General features: G+C 36.1%; 1 protein-coding gene across 6 annotated transcripts in view; it reads left to right on the top strand.

Annotated features, from left to right (window-relative positions):
- The window catches only part of dscaml1 (Down syndrome cell adhesion molecule like 1), a 134,446-nt gene that overhangs the window by 13,909 nt on the left and 105,258 nt on the right, over positions 1 to 15,279 (top strand). For all 6 annotated transcript variants that reach the window (XM_058745511.1, XM_058745514.1, XM_058745513.1 and 3 more), the window contains exons 2-3: positions 480 to 800; positions 6,784 to 6,930. In XM_058745511.1, coding sequence (XP_058601494.1) covers positions 480 to 800; positions 6,784 to 6,930 — 468 coding nt within the window. The remainder of the gene's footprint in view (positions 1 to 479; positions 801 to 6,783; positions 6,931 to 15,279) is intronic.

Below are 15,279 nucleotides of genomic sequence, written 5' to 3'. Positions count from 1 at the left end.
CATCAGTTGCGGCGTTAACATCAAATATGTCTAACAAACTTGATCTGAATACCAGATGTGCGTTAAAGTAACAGCAGCTTTAGGAAACAGTTGTGACTTGCTACAGTAATGACAAGCTGACCTTAGCTTCCCCATATAGATTGTGCACTTGGTAAACGACAGACAAATAATAAGATAAAGGACAATTTTTGGTTACATCATCTTCCCAATCCAGTTATTGATTTCTAAATTTGTATTGAGTTGTGCTGACCCAGTGGGAATGTCTCTGGGATAATCCAATCAGACCATGGTGTGCACTTTACCAGACGTGAATGTGAGGTGGAAGTTTGCCAGAATGACACGCAGTGATTCTTTTATGATTTCAAAGTGCAGTAACCCAAAGTTACAAGTATGCATTGGCCCCTTTACCTGTCCAGGTGTTGATTTGAAGAATAAAATCTTTGGTCACTTCATGACTGACCATGTTGTCTCTCTTCCAGTGCACAGCGAGGATGTGGTCTCGACGCGGCTGTACTTTGTGAATGCTTCCCTGCAGAGAGTGACCTTCTCCAGCTCAGTGGGGGTGTCCCTGCCCTGTCCTGCGGGTGGCGCCCCCCATGCCGTCCTCCGCTGGTACCTGGCCACCGGCGACGACATCTACGACGTGCCACACATCCGCCACGTTCACGCCAACGGCACGCTGCAGCTCTACCCCTTCTCCCCCTCTGCCTTCAACAGCTTCATTCATGATAATGACTACTTCTGCACTGCCGAGAACCAGGCCGGCAAGATCCGCAGCCCTAGCATCCGTGTCAAAGCAGGTGAGACATGATCCCATCCATCCATCTGTCCGTCTGTCTATTTACATCTATTTAATGTATTTATATGGTGGTGTAGTGCAATGAGTAAAGGTCAAGGTTGGCAACCATTAAGTTTTTGTGTCAGATCTCACAAGGAACAGGCCATGACCGATTCTCACTAATAACTAGTTTCTTATTAGCATGCATATTAATAGCCTATTGACTATGTATCAGTACTTATAAAGCACATATTAATGCCTTATTCTATATTTTAGATCCCTTAACCCTACTCAGTACCTAAACTTAACAACTACCTTACTATTAATAAGCAGCAAATTAGGAGTTTGTTGAGGCAAAAGTCGTTGTTAATAGTTAGTTACTAGTGAGAATTTGTTCCCAATCTATAGTGAGAACAAAACGTGGTTAGTCATTACATATATAAAACCTTAAAGGGTTAGTTCACCCAAAAATGAAAATCATGTCATTAATTACTCACCCTCATGTCATTCCAAACCCGTACGACCTTTGTTCATCTTCGGAACACAAATTAAGATATTTTGATGAAATCTGAGAGCTCTCTGATCCTCCATAGACAGCAAGGGTACTACCACAATCAAGGCACAGAAACGTAATTAGGACATCTGTAAAATAGTCCATGTGACATCAGGGGTTTAACCGTGATTTTATGAAGCTACGAGAATACTTTTTTTTTTTTGCGCAAAGAAAACAATAAAAACCTCATTTATTCATCAATTCTTCTCTCCGAGTTACCGTCTTCCGCCATTTTGGAGAGTATCCTAGAATGTAATCAACGTAATCAGCGTTGTTTACGTTCAGCATGCGTGCTTTCTACTGAACGTAAACAACGCTGATTGCGTCCGGGTACTCTCCGAAATGGCGGAAGATAGTAACTCTGGGAGAAGAATTGTTGAATAAATTCTGTTATTATTGTTTTCTTTGTGCACAAAAAGTATTCCTTGCTGCCTATGGAGGATCAGAGAGCTCTCAGATTTAATCAAAAATATATTAATTTGTGTTCTGAAGATGAACAAAGGTCTTATGGGTTTGGAACGACATGAGGGTGAGAAATTAATGACATAATTTTCATTTTTGGGTGAACTATCCCTTTAATTCTTTCAATAGCTGGTGGACGGATACATTTTCTTAATAAATATAAATATAAATAAATATATTTGTATGCACTACCTTTTTGTGTTTAGTTTTAGTATATACACTACCAAGTGAAATTAATATTTTTAATATAAATTAATAATATAAAATAAATTAATAATTGTATATTAATACTTTTAGTGTCATAAGTGACTTTTATATAACATCTCTATTTCCCAGTGATAAAGTGAAGCCATGTTGTGATTTAATTCATTATATTTCAATGTTCCTCATAGTTTGGAAGTTTAAAAAGAAGAATATTCCACGTGTCACATGGATTTCTGAGCTTACTTTTTTCTTTAGGATCATTCTTAACACTTACATCTGTTAAAAAACTTACAACAGTTTGATGTATATTACATAGCAGGCCCTTATAAATTTCTATTTACAGCCCTTTTATTGGCGCTTAATTGTTTGATCCTGTGTATATCCTTACTATAATCTGCACACATAGAGGGACCAATTCTTACTATGAACTAGTTACTTATTAGCATGCTTATCAATAACATATTGGCTGTTTATTAGTATTTATAAAGCACATATTCTGCATGACCATATTCTACATCTCTAATCCTACCCAATACCTCAACTTAACAACTACTTTACTAGCTATTAATAAGCAGAAGATTAGTAGTTTATTGAAGCAAAAGTCATAGTTAATGGTTTGCTAATAGCGAGAATCAGACCTTAAAATAAAGTGTGACCCTGCACACTTGTACCCTGAAAGACTGCAATGGATTTAGTTTTCGTCAGCATCTCTTTGCAGACCATATTGCTGAGAAAAGAGCATAGTCAACGCATGCACTGTGGCAGAGGGGGGCGCGTGACGTTACAAGTGGAACATGAGTTCTTAACTTAACATCTGCAGTAACAGCAGAAGTAGCGGCCGCCATATTGCTAACCTAAATAAGAATGTAAGTGCCAAATGGATGTCCCAGTGGCCGGCCTGTTGACCTGGCTGCTTTAAAAAGCAGCGCACAGACGGGCACATGGCGCTACAGACAGTTGGCTGACTGACCCTCCCACTCGGTGCCAAGGTCACCGCTCGTGAGTGGGGCTGGCCGCCCAGCAACAGCGAGGGATATCCATACACCTCCCTACACTCACACACTCACTCTTATGCCAGCCTGCGCAGTGCCAGTGTCCCTCCTGTCTCCCAGTCTCCATCTGTCCTCTAAGCTAGAGTTCCCATCTTACACACACGCACACACACACGTACGTGTTCACCTACTCTGAATTTCCCAGAAATAACCCCATCGAGCAACGGCGATCTCACAACTTTATAAATAAAGTCAGCTTGAACAACTCTTCAAATGTAACCAGATGAGTTCGGCCCATGCTACATTTTCCACCTTACCCGCATTAACATTAAAGTCTCAGAGGATGGAATGAATTACCTACCAACCGGCGACAAGACGGGGGTGACTTTCGCCTCAAATAATTACACTAATTAATCAATTAAGTGCTGAGATGCAGCAAAACTGCTAGTGGACCTAGCAACCCACACAGAGCCCTGAGGAACCCAACACTGGGGCTCCCTCACCAGCCAATCAGATCCTGGCACTGAGGGGTTACCATGGGTACGGTGAGGGGAGGGGCAGGGTGTGGCGCTGAATGTCTCAGGTGGCACTGGAGAATGATGACAGCTGACAGCTCACTGTATGACACCATCCCCCCCCCATGTATGTCTCTCTCTCTCTTTCTCTCCCTCCTCCTCTTTTCTCACCCACTCTCCTGCATGCTGATCCTGTGCCAATAATAGCACGGGCACCTGTGTGGATAGCTCTACATTTATGAAAATCTCCCTATGAGGGCTTCATATGAGTGTGTGTGTTCTTCCTTGCACTCACTGTTCATTTTTCATTTAGCCTTTTACAGTGTCTCAACTCTGCATGTCAATTGTTTGTGTCCCCGTTTCCCTGTATACCATAGGCAGTCTATCTATCTATCTCTGTCTGTCTGTCTGTCTGTCTGTCTGTCTGTCTGTCTGTCTGTCTGTCTGTCTATCTATCTATCTATCTATCTATCTATCTATCTATCTATCTATCTATCTATCTATCTATCTATCTATCTATCTATCTATCTATCTACCTACCTACCTACCTACCTACCTGTCTATATGTAAGTGTGTCTGTCTCTCTGTCTGTCTGTCCGTCTTTCTATCTATCTATCTATCTATCTATCTAGTCTAGTGGTAAGCAGGTAATTGACTGGAGGATAAAGACGAGTTAAATGCAGAAATTTGCTTAGCAGAAGTCATGCTATATTAACTATATCACCTCTATAATCCTAAATACACAGCAGCATGTTTAATGGAGAGTGTCCTACATCCTATATTGAGTTTGTCTAAAGTCAGCTCCAGGGTTAAACACAGACCTCGTGCGACGAGTGTGGCAGGTGCACTGTGACACAGGCTCCCTCTTTCTTTTTTTCAGCCCTTTGTTTCTTTTTGCTTCCTGCCTCCTGATAGGTCATGTTGATTTTTTTTTTCACCATTACATTAATGAGCACCTTTCACCACCTCATTCTTATTCAATTTGGATCTTTTCCCCTTTTTTATACATCTTGCGTCATGAATAAGTAAATACGGTATTTGGTTTCTCTCGAGTTAATTATTTAAACGATAGTGATACAGGACTCAGTCCTCCTGGTGTGCGCAAAAGGAGAAAGAGAGCACCAGCCCGTGTGTGAGTCCGTTTCCAAGCAACCGATGAGTATAGTCAGGCATCAGTAACATTCTAATGATGCCGCACATGAAGACGGAGAGTCATTTGCCCATAAAAAATGCTATCTGCTATTGTTGTCGGCAAATTCGTCTGTGAATTTTACGCATGCATTATTGAAGCCTTAGAAATATTTTGGCTTGTTTACGCTCCTTCGACCACTGCAAAACAAAATTCCACAACCAGGTGTAGCGCAATCCGAGTTGAGGTGAAAATAAAACTAGCTAACAGAGGGCCACTTTGAGTTAGTTTATCTTTAGAAATTCAATAAAGCCCGAGACTCGCAGTCAATCAATAACTGAATAAATGATTATTTGTAGACTATGGAGTCCTGAGTGTAATAGGGAGTTCTATTGATCTGTTCTATTGATTCAAATCTCATCTGCATCGGTAAGAAGCTGGTTAGTTAACAGTGGGCAAATATACACAGCCTGTTTTAACTTACTCAAGCATCTTTCATTTACATATTTTCATAGATCAGTTAAATATTGAGAAAGAAAGAAAGAAATATAATGACTGGGCTCGACGATTCATGACTTAACATTCAGACAAGGACACTGATTCGCCTTGCTGTGGGTGACACTGGCACCTGGTTATTAATGACCAAGGAAATTCACCCGCAAGCCAGGCGTTAATTATATATAGAAATAGAGGTAGCGAGTGAAAGCGAGACAGGAGGGGGTGGCCACGGAGCGCGGCTGTGGGTGATTGCCACATTTCATGAATTCTTATGATCTCTTTTTTGATGGGCTAAAAAAGCTGTGTAGTTGAATTGGCCGCGAATCCAATTGCAATACCCACAGAGTTCTCTGAAAACATCCCCCGACTGTGTGATCAAATTTGCGGCGTCATGTTCATGAATGAGATGCCCTTGCTCTGCGTCTTGTGTTACTTCCCCAAAGATACGAGGGAGAAATTAAAATCCGTAAGTAAATAGATGTTGATGAAAGACACAATGCAAATTGAGTCCCTGAAATTAAAATGAAATTCAGCGCCTCCTTTAATCTGCTCGTGCTCCCCTGTTGCCCTTTACCGTAGGAGGATCTCCTCGCCCGTAAATAACATCTTCGTACCCCACTCGCTTTGTGTGTTCTTCTCGTCTATTGATTTTCTCGTCCGAGTTCCGGTTGTCAGGTGCAGAGAGGGTCCCTTTAGCGGGGGCAAATGTTTCTGACAGCTCCAGAGGCTGTGCAGTGTCGTCCACTCTCCGCCGTCTGCATGCATTGCCAGGGTGATTTATAAAAAGGCCACTTCTTGAACTCTTGAACAGCTCTTGACGAAAAAAGAAAAAAAAAGAAAGAAAGAAGAAAAATGATCCACTCTCCATCTCACAATCCACTTATATGTTTAATAAAATTAATGCATTTGACCCAGATCAGTTTATTTTATTTTATTTTATTATACTATTACTAACTATTAATATGATTATTGTTATTTAATTGAATTTATTTTATTTAAAATAGTGTATAATTGACTGAAGTGTTATTATTATTATTATTATTATTATTATTATTGTTTTAAATGTATTACTCTTGGGTCTGCCATTAATATGATTGGTGATGTTGTGTTAGATGGAAATAAAAAAATAAAATAAATAAAATAAAATAAAATAAAATAAAATAAAATAAAATAAAATAAAATAAAATAAAATAAAATAAAATAAAATAAAATAAAATAAAATAAAATAAAATAAAATAAAATAAAATAAAATAAAATAAATAAAATAAAAAATAAAATAAAATAAAATAAAATAAAATAAAATAAAATAAAATAAAATAAAATAAAATAAAATAAAATAAAATAAAATAAAATAAAATAAAATAAAATAATTTTAAATTAAATTAAATTAAATTAAATTAAATTAAATTAAATTAAATTAAATTAAATTAAATTAAATTAATTAAATTAAATTAAATTAAATTAAATTAAATTAAATTAAATTAAATTAAATTAAATTAAATTAAATTAAATTAAATTAACAGAAAATTACCAGAAAATTACCAGAGAACAAGTCTGTAAAATGTGAAATATAAATGTACAATTTCAAATACAAAATTGTATTTAATTCAAAAATTCCAACCTCTGTTTTTCTTCTGCCTCATCATGAACAGTGTTCAGGGAACCTTACACAGTTCGCGTGGCGGACCAAAGGTCCATGCGGGGCAACGTGGCCGTCTTCAAGTGCCTCATCCCCTCTGCTGTGCAGGAGTACGTCAGTGTGGTGTCCTGGGAGAAAGACACTGTCTCCATCGTTCCAGGTAAGACATACCTTGCATGGTTGGGCTGTTAAAGTAACCGCAGATCTGAAATCTGTTATGTTTTAAGATCCTAAATCTGTAAAGGAAGTCTTGTTGCAACTGCAGTTTGCAGTTTATTTGCTCTGTCACTCAAAAGGTGGGAAGGTCATTCTGTTTTCAAAGTGTGGAAAACGATGGATGTTGTTTGGGAGTCCAAATAGGATCAGGTCTGCAACCTTAGGCATGCATGAACATTTTGGACAATTTTCCCCAATTTCTGTACAGAAAATTTCATATGGATATTAATATATATACTTTATATATATATATATATATATATATATATATATATATATATATGTGTGTATAATTTAATGGATGAAAGATTGGGGACCCTCTTACTGGCTGCATAATGAATTAGGCCCAATCTCCGAAATTAAAATTTACATTTATGTTTTTTTTTTTTTCATTGAACATTCATCTGAGGTGTTAAAATGAAAATGAAAGCCCCTGTCTTTGATTTTATTCTTACCCTAATGTTCTCAATATGATCTTAAAGAACTCTGTTAGTCAGTCCTAATTCATTTTGGCCTTTCTCAATATCTCCCATTTTGTCTGGATGGAGCAGAATCCGAAAAATAGGACAATGCAACAAAATGGAGCTGAATCAAGACACGTAATGCTCTGTACTGCCAGAATGGATGATTCTCACTCATTTCCAATATTATCTAACATGGTATGCGTACAACATTACACAAAGATTTTCATGGGGGTAATGTCCAGGGAGGTTTGTCTGAGAATGACTAATATGGTTGCAAATTCAACCTAAATTAAGCTATGACTCACTACATCTAACTAGACTGGGACCAAATGTTGGTTCGCAGTTATTAAAAAAGTTTGATCTTATCGTAACTTAAAAGCTAGCTACTTTTCATGCTAGGTTTTATGTTATGTTATGGTTTATTGTTAGGATTTGTGCCTATAATGTAGTGTTATTTTTGTATAATTTATGTTCTTTCATAGTACATAAATTATTTTAAGTACTATGAAATAGTACATAGTACATCAAATTTTAGTTGTGTGTAATTACCAGCCTTTCAAAAATTGCATGTGAATCTATAAATGATGCTATATACCAAATTTTGGATTCGATCTTTTTGTCAACTTGTTTTCTTTCAGTTAGCTCAGATTTTTGTATTTCTTTTTGGAGCTGATTGATCGTATAGGCATCATTGATCTGAAAACCCATTATAATGGAAAGGAATTTAAATTTATTTTTATTTTTTTATTTTATCTCAGTTTTAATTATTTTAATACTTAAACTTAATACATTTTTATTTAGTTACCAAGGCAACATTTCTAATTGTTATTTAAATATTCTAAATGTTTGTTTTTCACCTAATATTTATATTTAACTTTATTTCAATTACAGAAAATAATTTTTAATAGTTTTTATTTTAGGTTTAATTAAAAATAATAACACTGCTCTAATGCTTTTATAAAATAAATAAATACAAATAGTAGGACACCAAAGTGTATCGTAATCCTAAAAAAAACTTGTTTTCAGGGAGCAAGACATATCTACGGTGCTGAGACCTCCCTAATAATTACCACCCTGTATATGTGTGTTTGATTATGTGATAAATCCAATCTGATAGTGGACAAATGCTTTTCCACTTTATCAAATTCCCTCTAAAAGCAGCAAAATGATTCTGCCAAGAGTGCTTTGTGTGTGCGTTCAAACAAGGTAGCAGCTTTCTTGAGTAGCGGACTTCCTAGCTCAAGTGGCGGAGTGTGTGCGCGTGTGTGTGTGTGTGTGTGTGTGTACGTTTGTTTGAACCCTGGCCTTGTAGTTGATTGGAAAATCAATAGGTGCTGCTTACACCAGCCAAGTCAGATGGAATCAGTGACTAGAGTCTCTCTCTTTCTCTCTTTGCTCAGTTCATCTTTCTCAATGGAGGTGTGCGTCTCCCTGCCCTTCACACTGGAGCGCTCATTGATCCGCTTTAGCCGCTGTGTCAATGTGTATCAGTATAAGGGGTCCAGAGGTTTCCAGCAAGTATCGATCGATTACATGCTTGGATTCCCCTCTCTCTTGTCACGGATACGGACGTGTGAGTGGTCATCCACACGACACAGGGGATTGTGGGAAAACATCCGTAGGGATGTACACCTTGGCCGCGCATGTGTTTGTGTGATTCCAGGCCACCACTTTTGTTGTTTTCTCCTCTATCTGTTGTGTAGCATTGTTGTGGCTGACCATGACTTCCAGCTCAATTGATTAACCAGTCGCTTTAATGGATTAACAGAAGGTCACACTTCCAGCTCTAGCAAACTGACTCTGACACTCTTTGCTTAAAGATTACCCAGCACATCAATCGAGCTAAAAAATTCAAATGATCTGCTTCAACGTGAGCAAAGCTAACCCTTTGGTTTATCTTGATAAATGTAATAGACTTTAATTATGATGTGGAATAAAGGAAGGCTGCTTCAAAGGCTTCTCTTTACAGTGCAATGAAAGCAAATGTTGCCTAGCTCAAAATGATAAAAAAGTATCATAAAAGTGATATATATATATATATATATATATATATATATAAACAAGCAAAATACCAAAATTGAAACTGTTATTCGATGAAAATCTCAATGTCATTGGATGGAGGGGAAGGTTTCAGTTTGTATGATTTAAATTAATAATAATAATTTGATTTATTATTTACATCAATAATATTAATTAATTGTTTTATTATATTTTAATCGTCCAAGTTTAATACATATTTGATTATAAATATGTTACAGTTCAAACGTTTGGGGTTAGTATTTTTTTAAGAAATTAATACTTTTATTCAACAAAAGTGACAGTGAAGTATTTTTCATTGTTGCAAAATATTTCTATAAATTCAGATTTTTGAGCTTTGTATTTGTCAAAGAATCCTGAAAAAATGTTTCACAGTTTCCACAAAAATATTAAGCTGCACAACTGTTTTCAACACTACTACTACTACTACTAATAATAATAATACATGTTTCTGGAGCAGCAAATCAACATATTGGAATGATTTCTGAAGGATCATGACACTGAAGACTGGAGTAATGATGCTAAAAATTCAGCTTTGCCATCACAGGAATAAATGACATTTTAAAATATATTAAAATAGAAAACAGTTATTTTAAACTGTAAAAATATTTCACAATATTAATTGTATTTTTTGATCAAATGAATGTAGCCTTGGTGAGCATAAGACGTCTTACCACTGAACGTTTAAACAGTAAAAATGTTATCTGATATAAAATACTGAGAACCCTGAACCTGAACCTGAACCTGAACCTGATTGGGTTCAGATGAGGAACTAGAGCTTTATTGGGGAGCTTTCGGTTAAGAGTAGGTGTTACCATGGCAAATCTCTAAAAGAAAGAGAAACTGGTAATACGATGGTACTTTTTATTAATGGTGTAATAGCGGCAGGGTTCACTTGTATGCGTAGGAGGGCCGGAGAGAGTGTGTGTATGTGTGTGAAGCAGTAAGCTGATTTCTGCTGTGTGACTCATGTTTAAGATGGCAAGATGTGTAAGAGGATCAGAGAGAGCAGTGAGGAGTTAGAGCAGGATTTACAGGTTCAATTACACTGCCTGTCATTAGTCTACTCTTGTTTTAGCTGGGAATAAAAAGATAAAAAAATTATAAAATAAAAAAAATAAAAAAAACACTTACACCAGGCCAACACACAGATTTTCCTCACCACCATCTCAGTTTGGCCCATTGACTTCTATTGTTCCTAAATAAAGCCAATTATTATAATTATAGAATAACCTTAAACTAAACCCTGACCTCAGATATGAATTCATTGTTTTCTTGTATTATAATCGAATGTTCAACATGTCATTTTGAGCTGCAGCTGCCACAGAAATTACACACTTCGCTTTTGACCCAAAAATACAGCTGGCATTTATAGATGTAGAAAAAAAAAAAAAAATTGTGTCTTTATAATTTCCAAATTTATAGAAAAAGATCACCATTTTTTATTTTATTTTTTTTTTTGCTCAGGCCATCCAGGAGTTTGCTTCTTCATCAGAACAGATTTGGAGAAATTTAGCACTACTTCACTTGCTCACCAATAGATCCTCTGCAGTGAATGGGTGCCGTCAGAACGAGAGTCCAAACAGCTGATAAAAAACATCTCTGTCCATAATATTGCCTTCTCCAGTGAAAAAGTAATCTCACCTGAATCAGGAGAGAAATATGCACAGATCAATCACTGTTTACAAGCAAACATGATCCAAAACCATTATGTCAGAGTATTTTGATTTGAGAGGACAATTATAGGGAATAGACATTTTCACTGTAGGAAGCGTTATTATGGACTGTAATTAGGCCACAACACACACTTTTTTGTTTCAGAAGATGTTAATTGATGGACTGGATTACTTGTGGTGTGGATTACTTGTGAATTATTGTGATCTTTTTTATCAGCTGTTTGGACTCTGACGGTACCCATTCACTGCAGAGGATGCTACATTTCTCCAAATCTATTCTGATGAAGAAGTAGCATCTGGATACATTTTCAGCAATTGTGAGCTCAAAAGCATAATTCGATTAGACATTACCATCAGGTAAAGTAATGTGTGGTTGATCTTGGGGTCTCCCTTCAATTCTGCCCTTTTTTGAAAATGTCATTCAGCCATTTTGCTATTTCCCATTGATGACGCTGGGATGAGGCTCATAACATCCAGGCAATTCCCTGTGCGAATTTAATGAAATGCAAAAAAGATGGAGGGATGCTAAATTATTGATCTGAAATGGAAAAGAAATAAAGAAATAAGCACGTCAGCATGTGCGATGTGGAATCATTATGCTGATAGGACTATTTATATGAAGGGCGAGGAAAAACTGCATCTTGTTTGCAGTAAATCTCAAATAGTGGTGCAGTTTGTGAGTGTGAGCGTGGATGTGTGTGGCTGTAGTTCTACATCAGCCTGACACTTCAAGGAAAACCAAGCAAAACTGGAATAATGGGCAAAAATCTCTCATTTTTTAGTGATAAAATATCTTTTAGCAGTAAAATGAAGTCCATGCACACTTCCATCCCAGTACATTGTTAGCAGTGTGATCCCACTCAATATACTTTTCCTTTACAATCCAGAAGACGACACATTTCTGATCTGGAATAATCAAGCTCTTCACTTTCAGTTGCCCTTTTGTCCTCTGTTTGTCCTCCTTGTCTTGTCCTGTGTTAGTTTAACATCACTGGTGTATTCCAGCAGTAGATATTTTGCACATTTACACTACATTACCATGCATACACTATTAAACTCTATGAGTGACAGAAAGTGGCAGTGCTGCTGCTCTCTCGTGTGTCAATATTTGACTACCTGATAAGTCCAAGACTGTAGCACTTGGATACATATACACAAACTGAGAGAGAATGACTAATCTGGTGAATAAAAGAAAGGGTGAATATTTTAATGTCCGAGTTTCAATATAATGAAAGTAAATGAGGAATGGGTTTGTCAAGGCTCAAAAACATCATAAAAGTCATACGTCTTCTGAAGTCATACAATAGATTTTTGTGACATAACAGACTGGATTTTGGGTTGTTAGTCACTAATAATCTGACTGTGTCATTGAATCAGTGATTTGAACTTGAAAATTAATCTTTTGTAACTGGATCAGTATATACTACTGTGTCAGGATTTTAAGTGAATAACTTTAAGTGAATAATTAAAAATTTTATCATCAGTTACTCACCCTCATAAACCCATAAAACTTGGATTAAACTGCTTATTTTGTATGGATTACTTTTACGATCTTTTCTGTACATTTTGAAGCATCAAAGTTTTGGTTGTGTGGACTTTCAGTGGAAGGACAGAAATCTCTCAGGTTTCGTTAAATATATTATAATTTGTGTTTTGAAGATGAACAAATGACTAATGGTTCGGAACAACATCAGTGTAAGTAAATGTGTAGCATTTTCATCTTTTCTTCACGAGAGTTTATATGACTTCTGAATAATTGGGATATTGTACATGACTGTTGTATGAACTACTTTTATGGTGTTTTTTGTCATTCTTTCACTATTCACTTTCATTAAATATTAAAAAGAGTAACAGTAGATTTTTTCCAAAATTCACTTTTTGTGTTCCTTGGAAGAAAGAAAATATGGGTTTGGGACAACATGAGGGTGAGTAAAAGAGAATTTTTAGTTGAACTATTGGCTTAGAGTGTTCCTTTTTGCCATTGGTGTCAGTTTGTCTGGAATAGTGTGAAATGTACGCACCAGTGTGTGAGTGTGTGTGTGTGTGTGTGTGCGCATGAGTTTTCATCAGGCAGTTTTGTTCAGATCGTTCTCCTCCTCTTCTGTAAGCCCAAAACAGTGTGAGTTTTATCTTATCTCCATGGCAACGAGTATGAAACGACGGTCAGAATGAGGAAGGTGTGAGGATGCATCGCAGTGTGAATTTTTTATTTATTTTTTTATTTTTTTTGTATTAGCGTACCACCACGGCGCCACACACATATACAGTCCAGTGCTTTCACAGTTATGCGCATGCCACAAACACATTCCGAATGGCTGACAGATTTCCTGCTGAGAGGGGCATAAACTCCAACCTGGACAGACTTCCCTGAACCAAACACTTCTGCAGAGAAAGCTCAGAGGGAAAACACAGAATGAGAGAGCAGATTTAGAGGAGGAAGTGAGTAGATCCGTGTTCAGGTTATTTTTGAACAAGTGAAAGTGAACTGTGTCTGTTAGAGAAGTTAAGATGCTTCTAGGTTTATACATTTATGTGGATACCAACAATATATTACACCAGTGTTATTATATTATTGTTTATATTCTATTACAATACGTATTACGAATTTGAATGAACTTTTATTTTATACATCAGTTTTCTTATATACAAAATACAAAAATTCTTATTATATACACACATTTGATAAAGTTTTAGTTATTTTAGTACATAAAGTAGTTTAACTTGACTAAAGATTAAAATAAGAAATGTTACCTTGGCAACTAGCTAACATAAAACAGATATATAATAAAAGTTAATATTTATTTCAAGTAACAGAATTGTATTTTATGGCTTTATGGCTCAGTTTTAGTTTTACTTATCTATAATAACCATGTTCTATATAACTTTCATTTTTCTTTCAGTTTTAGTTGTAGTAATTTTAATACTTTAACTTATTAATTTCAGTTAGTTGCCAAGAAAACATTTCAAATTTGTATTCAAATTTAATCTTTTTTTTCAGCTTTGTTTCAGTTACAGAAGATTTTTAATAGACTTTTAAAGTCTAAAAATATTTTTTGATTTGTTACCATTGCATTTCACCCAAGCATACTTATTTTATCCAATGAAAAATATGTCCTCATTTACATACCCTTATTCTTCCAAATGGTTATTTATTTATGTATTTATTTATTTACGATAGACCTTAAAAGAAGATTTTTATCAGAATGTTCATGCTGTTCTTTTCCCATTCAATAAAAGTGAATAGAGAATGTGGCTGTTGAGCTCAAAAATGACATCAAACTACCATTAAAGTGATCAATATGACTCATGCACTATTTTAAAAGTCTTCTGAAGCTCATATGGAATGCTTTTATAGCACTGTTCACAGCTTGACAGCTCGAGTCCCCATTCGATTTCATTGTATAGAAAAGTTTAAGCTCTGTTTAAAAGTTAGACCTGTCAGCTGGTGATGGTAACTTGAGGTCACACTGTTCCAGAGGAACATGTTAATGATCAATTGTCACCTCATGTACGTGTATGCTAGTGTGTAGCATTTCAGTGTGTGGCTGTACATTGTAATGTGTATTTGTGTGTGAGAGAGAAGTTGGTCATGTCCTAACATGCCCCTCACACGTCACAAGTTTCAGTAACACACACACATACACACTCATGCATTATGGAAAAGCTTTATACAAATTGTCCTCTAAAGTGGGCCTGAAAAAAAATCAATAGGCTGAGCAGTGAATGGAGTGTATGGGTTTTTATTTGGAGGTGCTGAAGGAGCGTGTGACGGATGAGGGAAGAGGGGACTGAACTCCAGTGGGGACTCACTCGCTGAAGAGGAATTACACCACACTGATTCGACTGGACGTTTCTGTCCTACAGTGCATTTCTCCAGTCATATTTCTTTTGTCACTGTTCAAAATATACACTGATTTGTTTGGCCTTTTTGCCACTTTTTATAGGGCTTGCACTAACAAAAAAAGTTTCATTGTATTACAATGGATTTTTTGCCACGGCATTGTGGTAATATTATATTTTTGGACATTTATAATTGCAATATCAGGGTGTTCTTTGAATTATCTTGAGTTCCAAGCATATTCATGGTAATAGTACCATGTTACTAGCCATAATACG

The sequence above is a fragment of the Onychostoma macrolepis genome, chromosome 15 (assembly GCF_012432095.1).
Source record: "Onychostoma macrolepis isolate SWU-2019 chromosome 15, ASM1243209v1, whole genome shotgun sequence".
Taxonomy (NCBI): Eukaryota; Metazoa; Chordata; class Actinopteri; order Cypriniformes; family Cyprinidae; genus Onychostoma; species Onychostoma macrolepis.
This window is presented reverse-complemented; position numbering and strand designations above follow the sequence as displayed.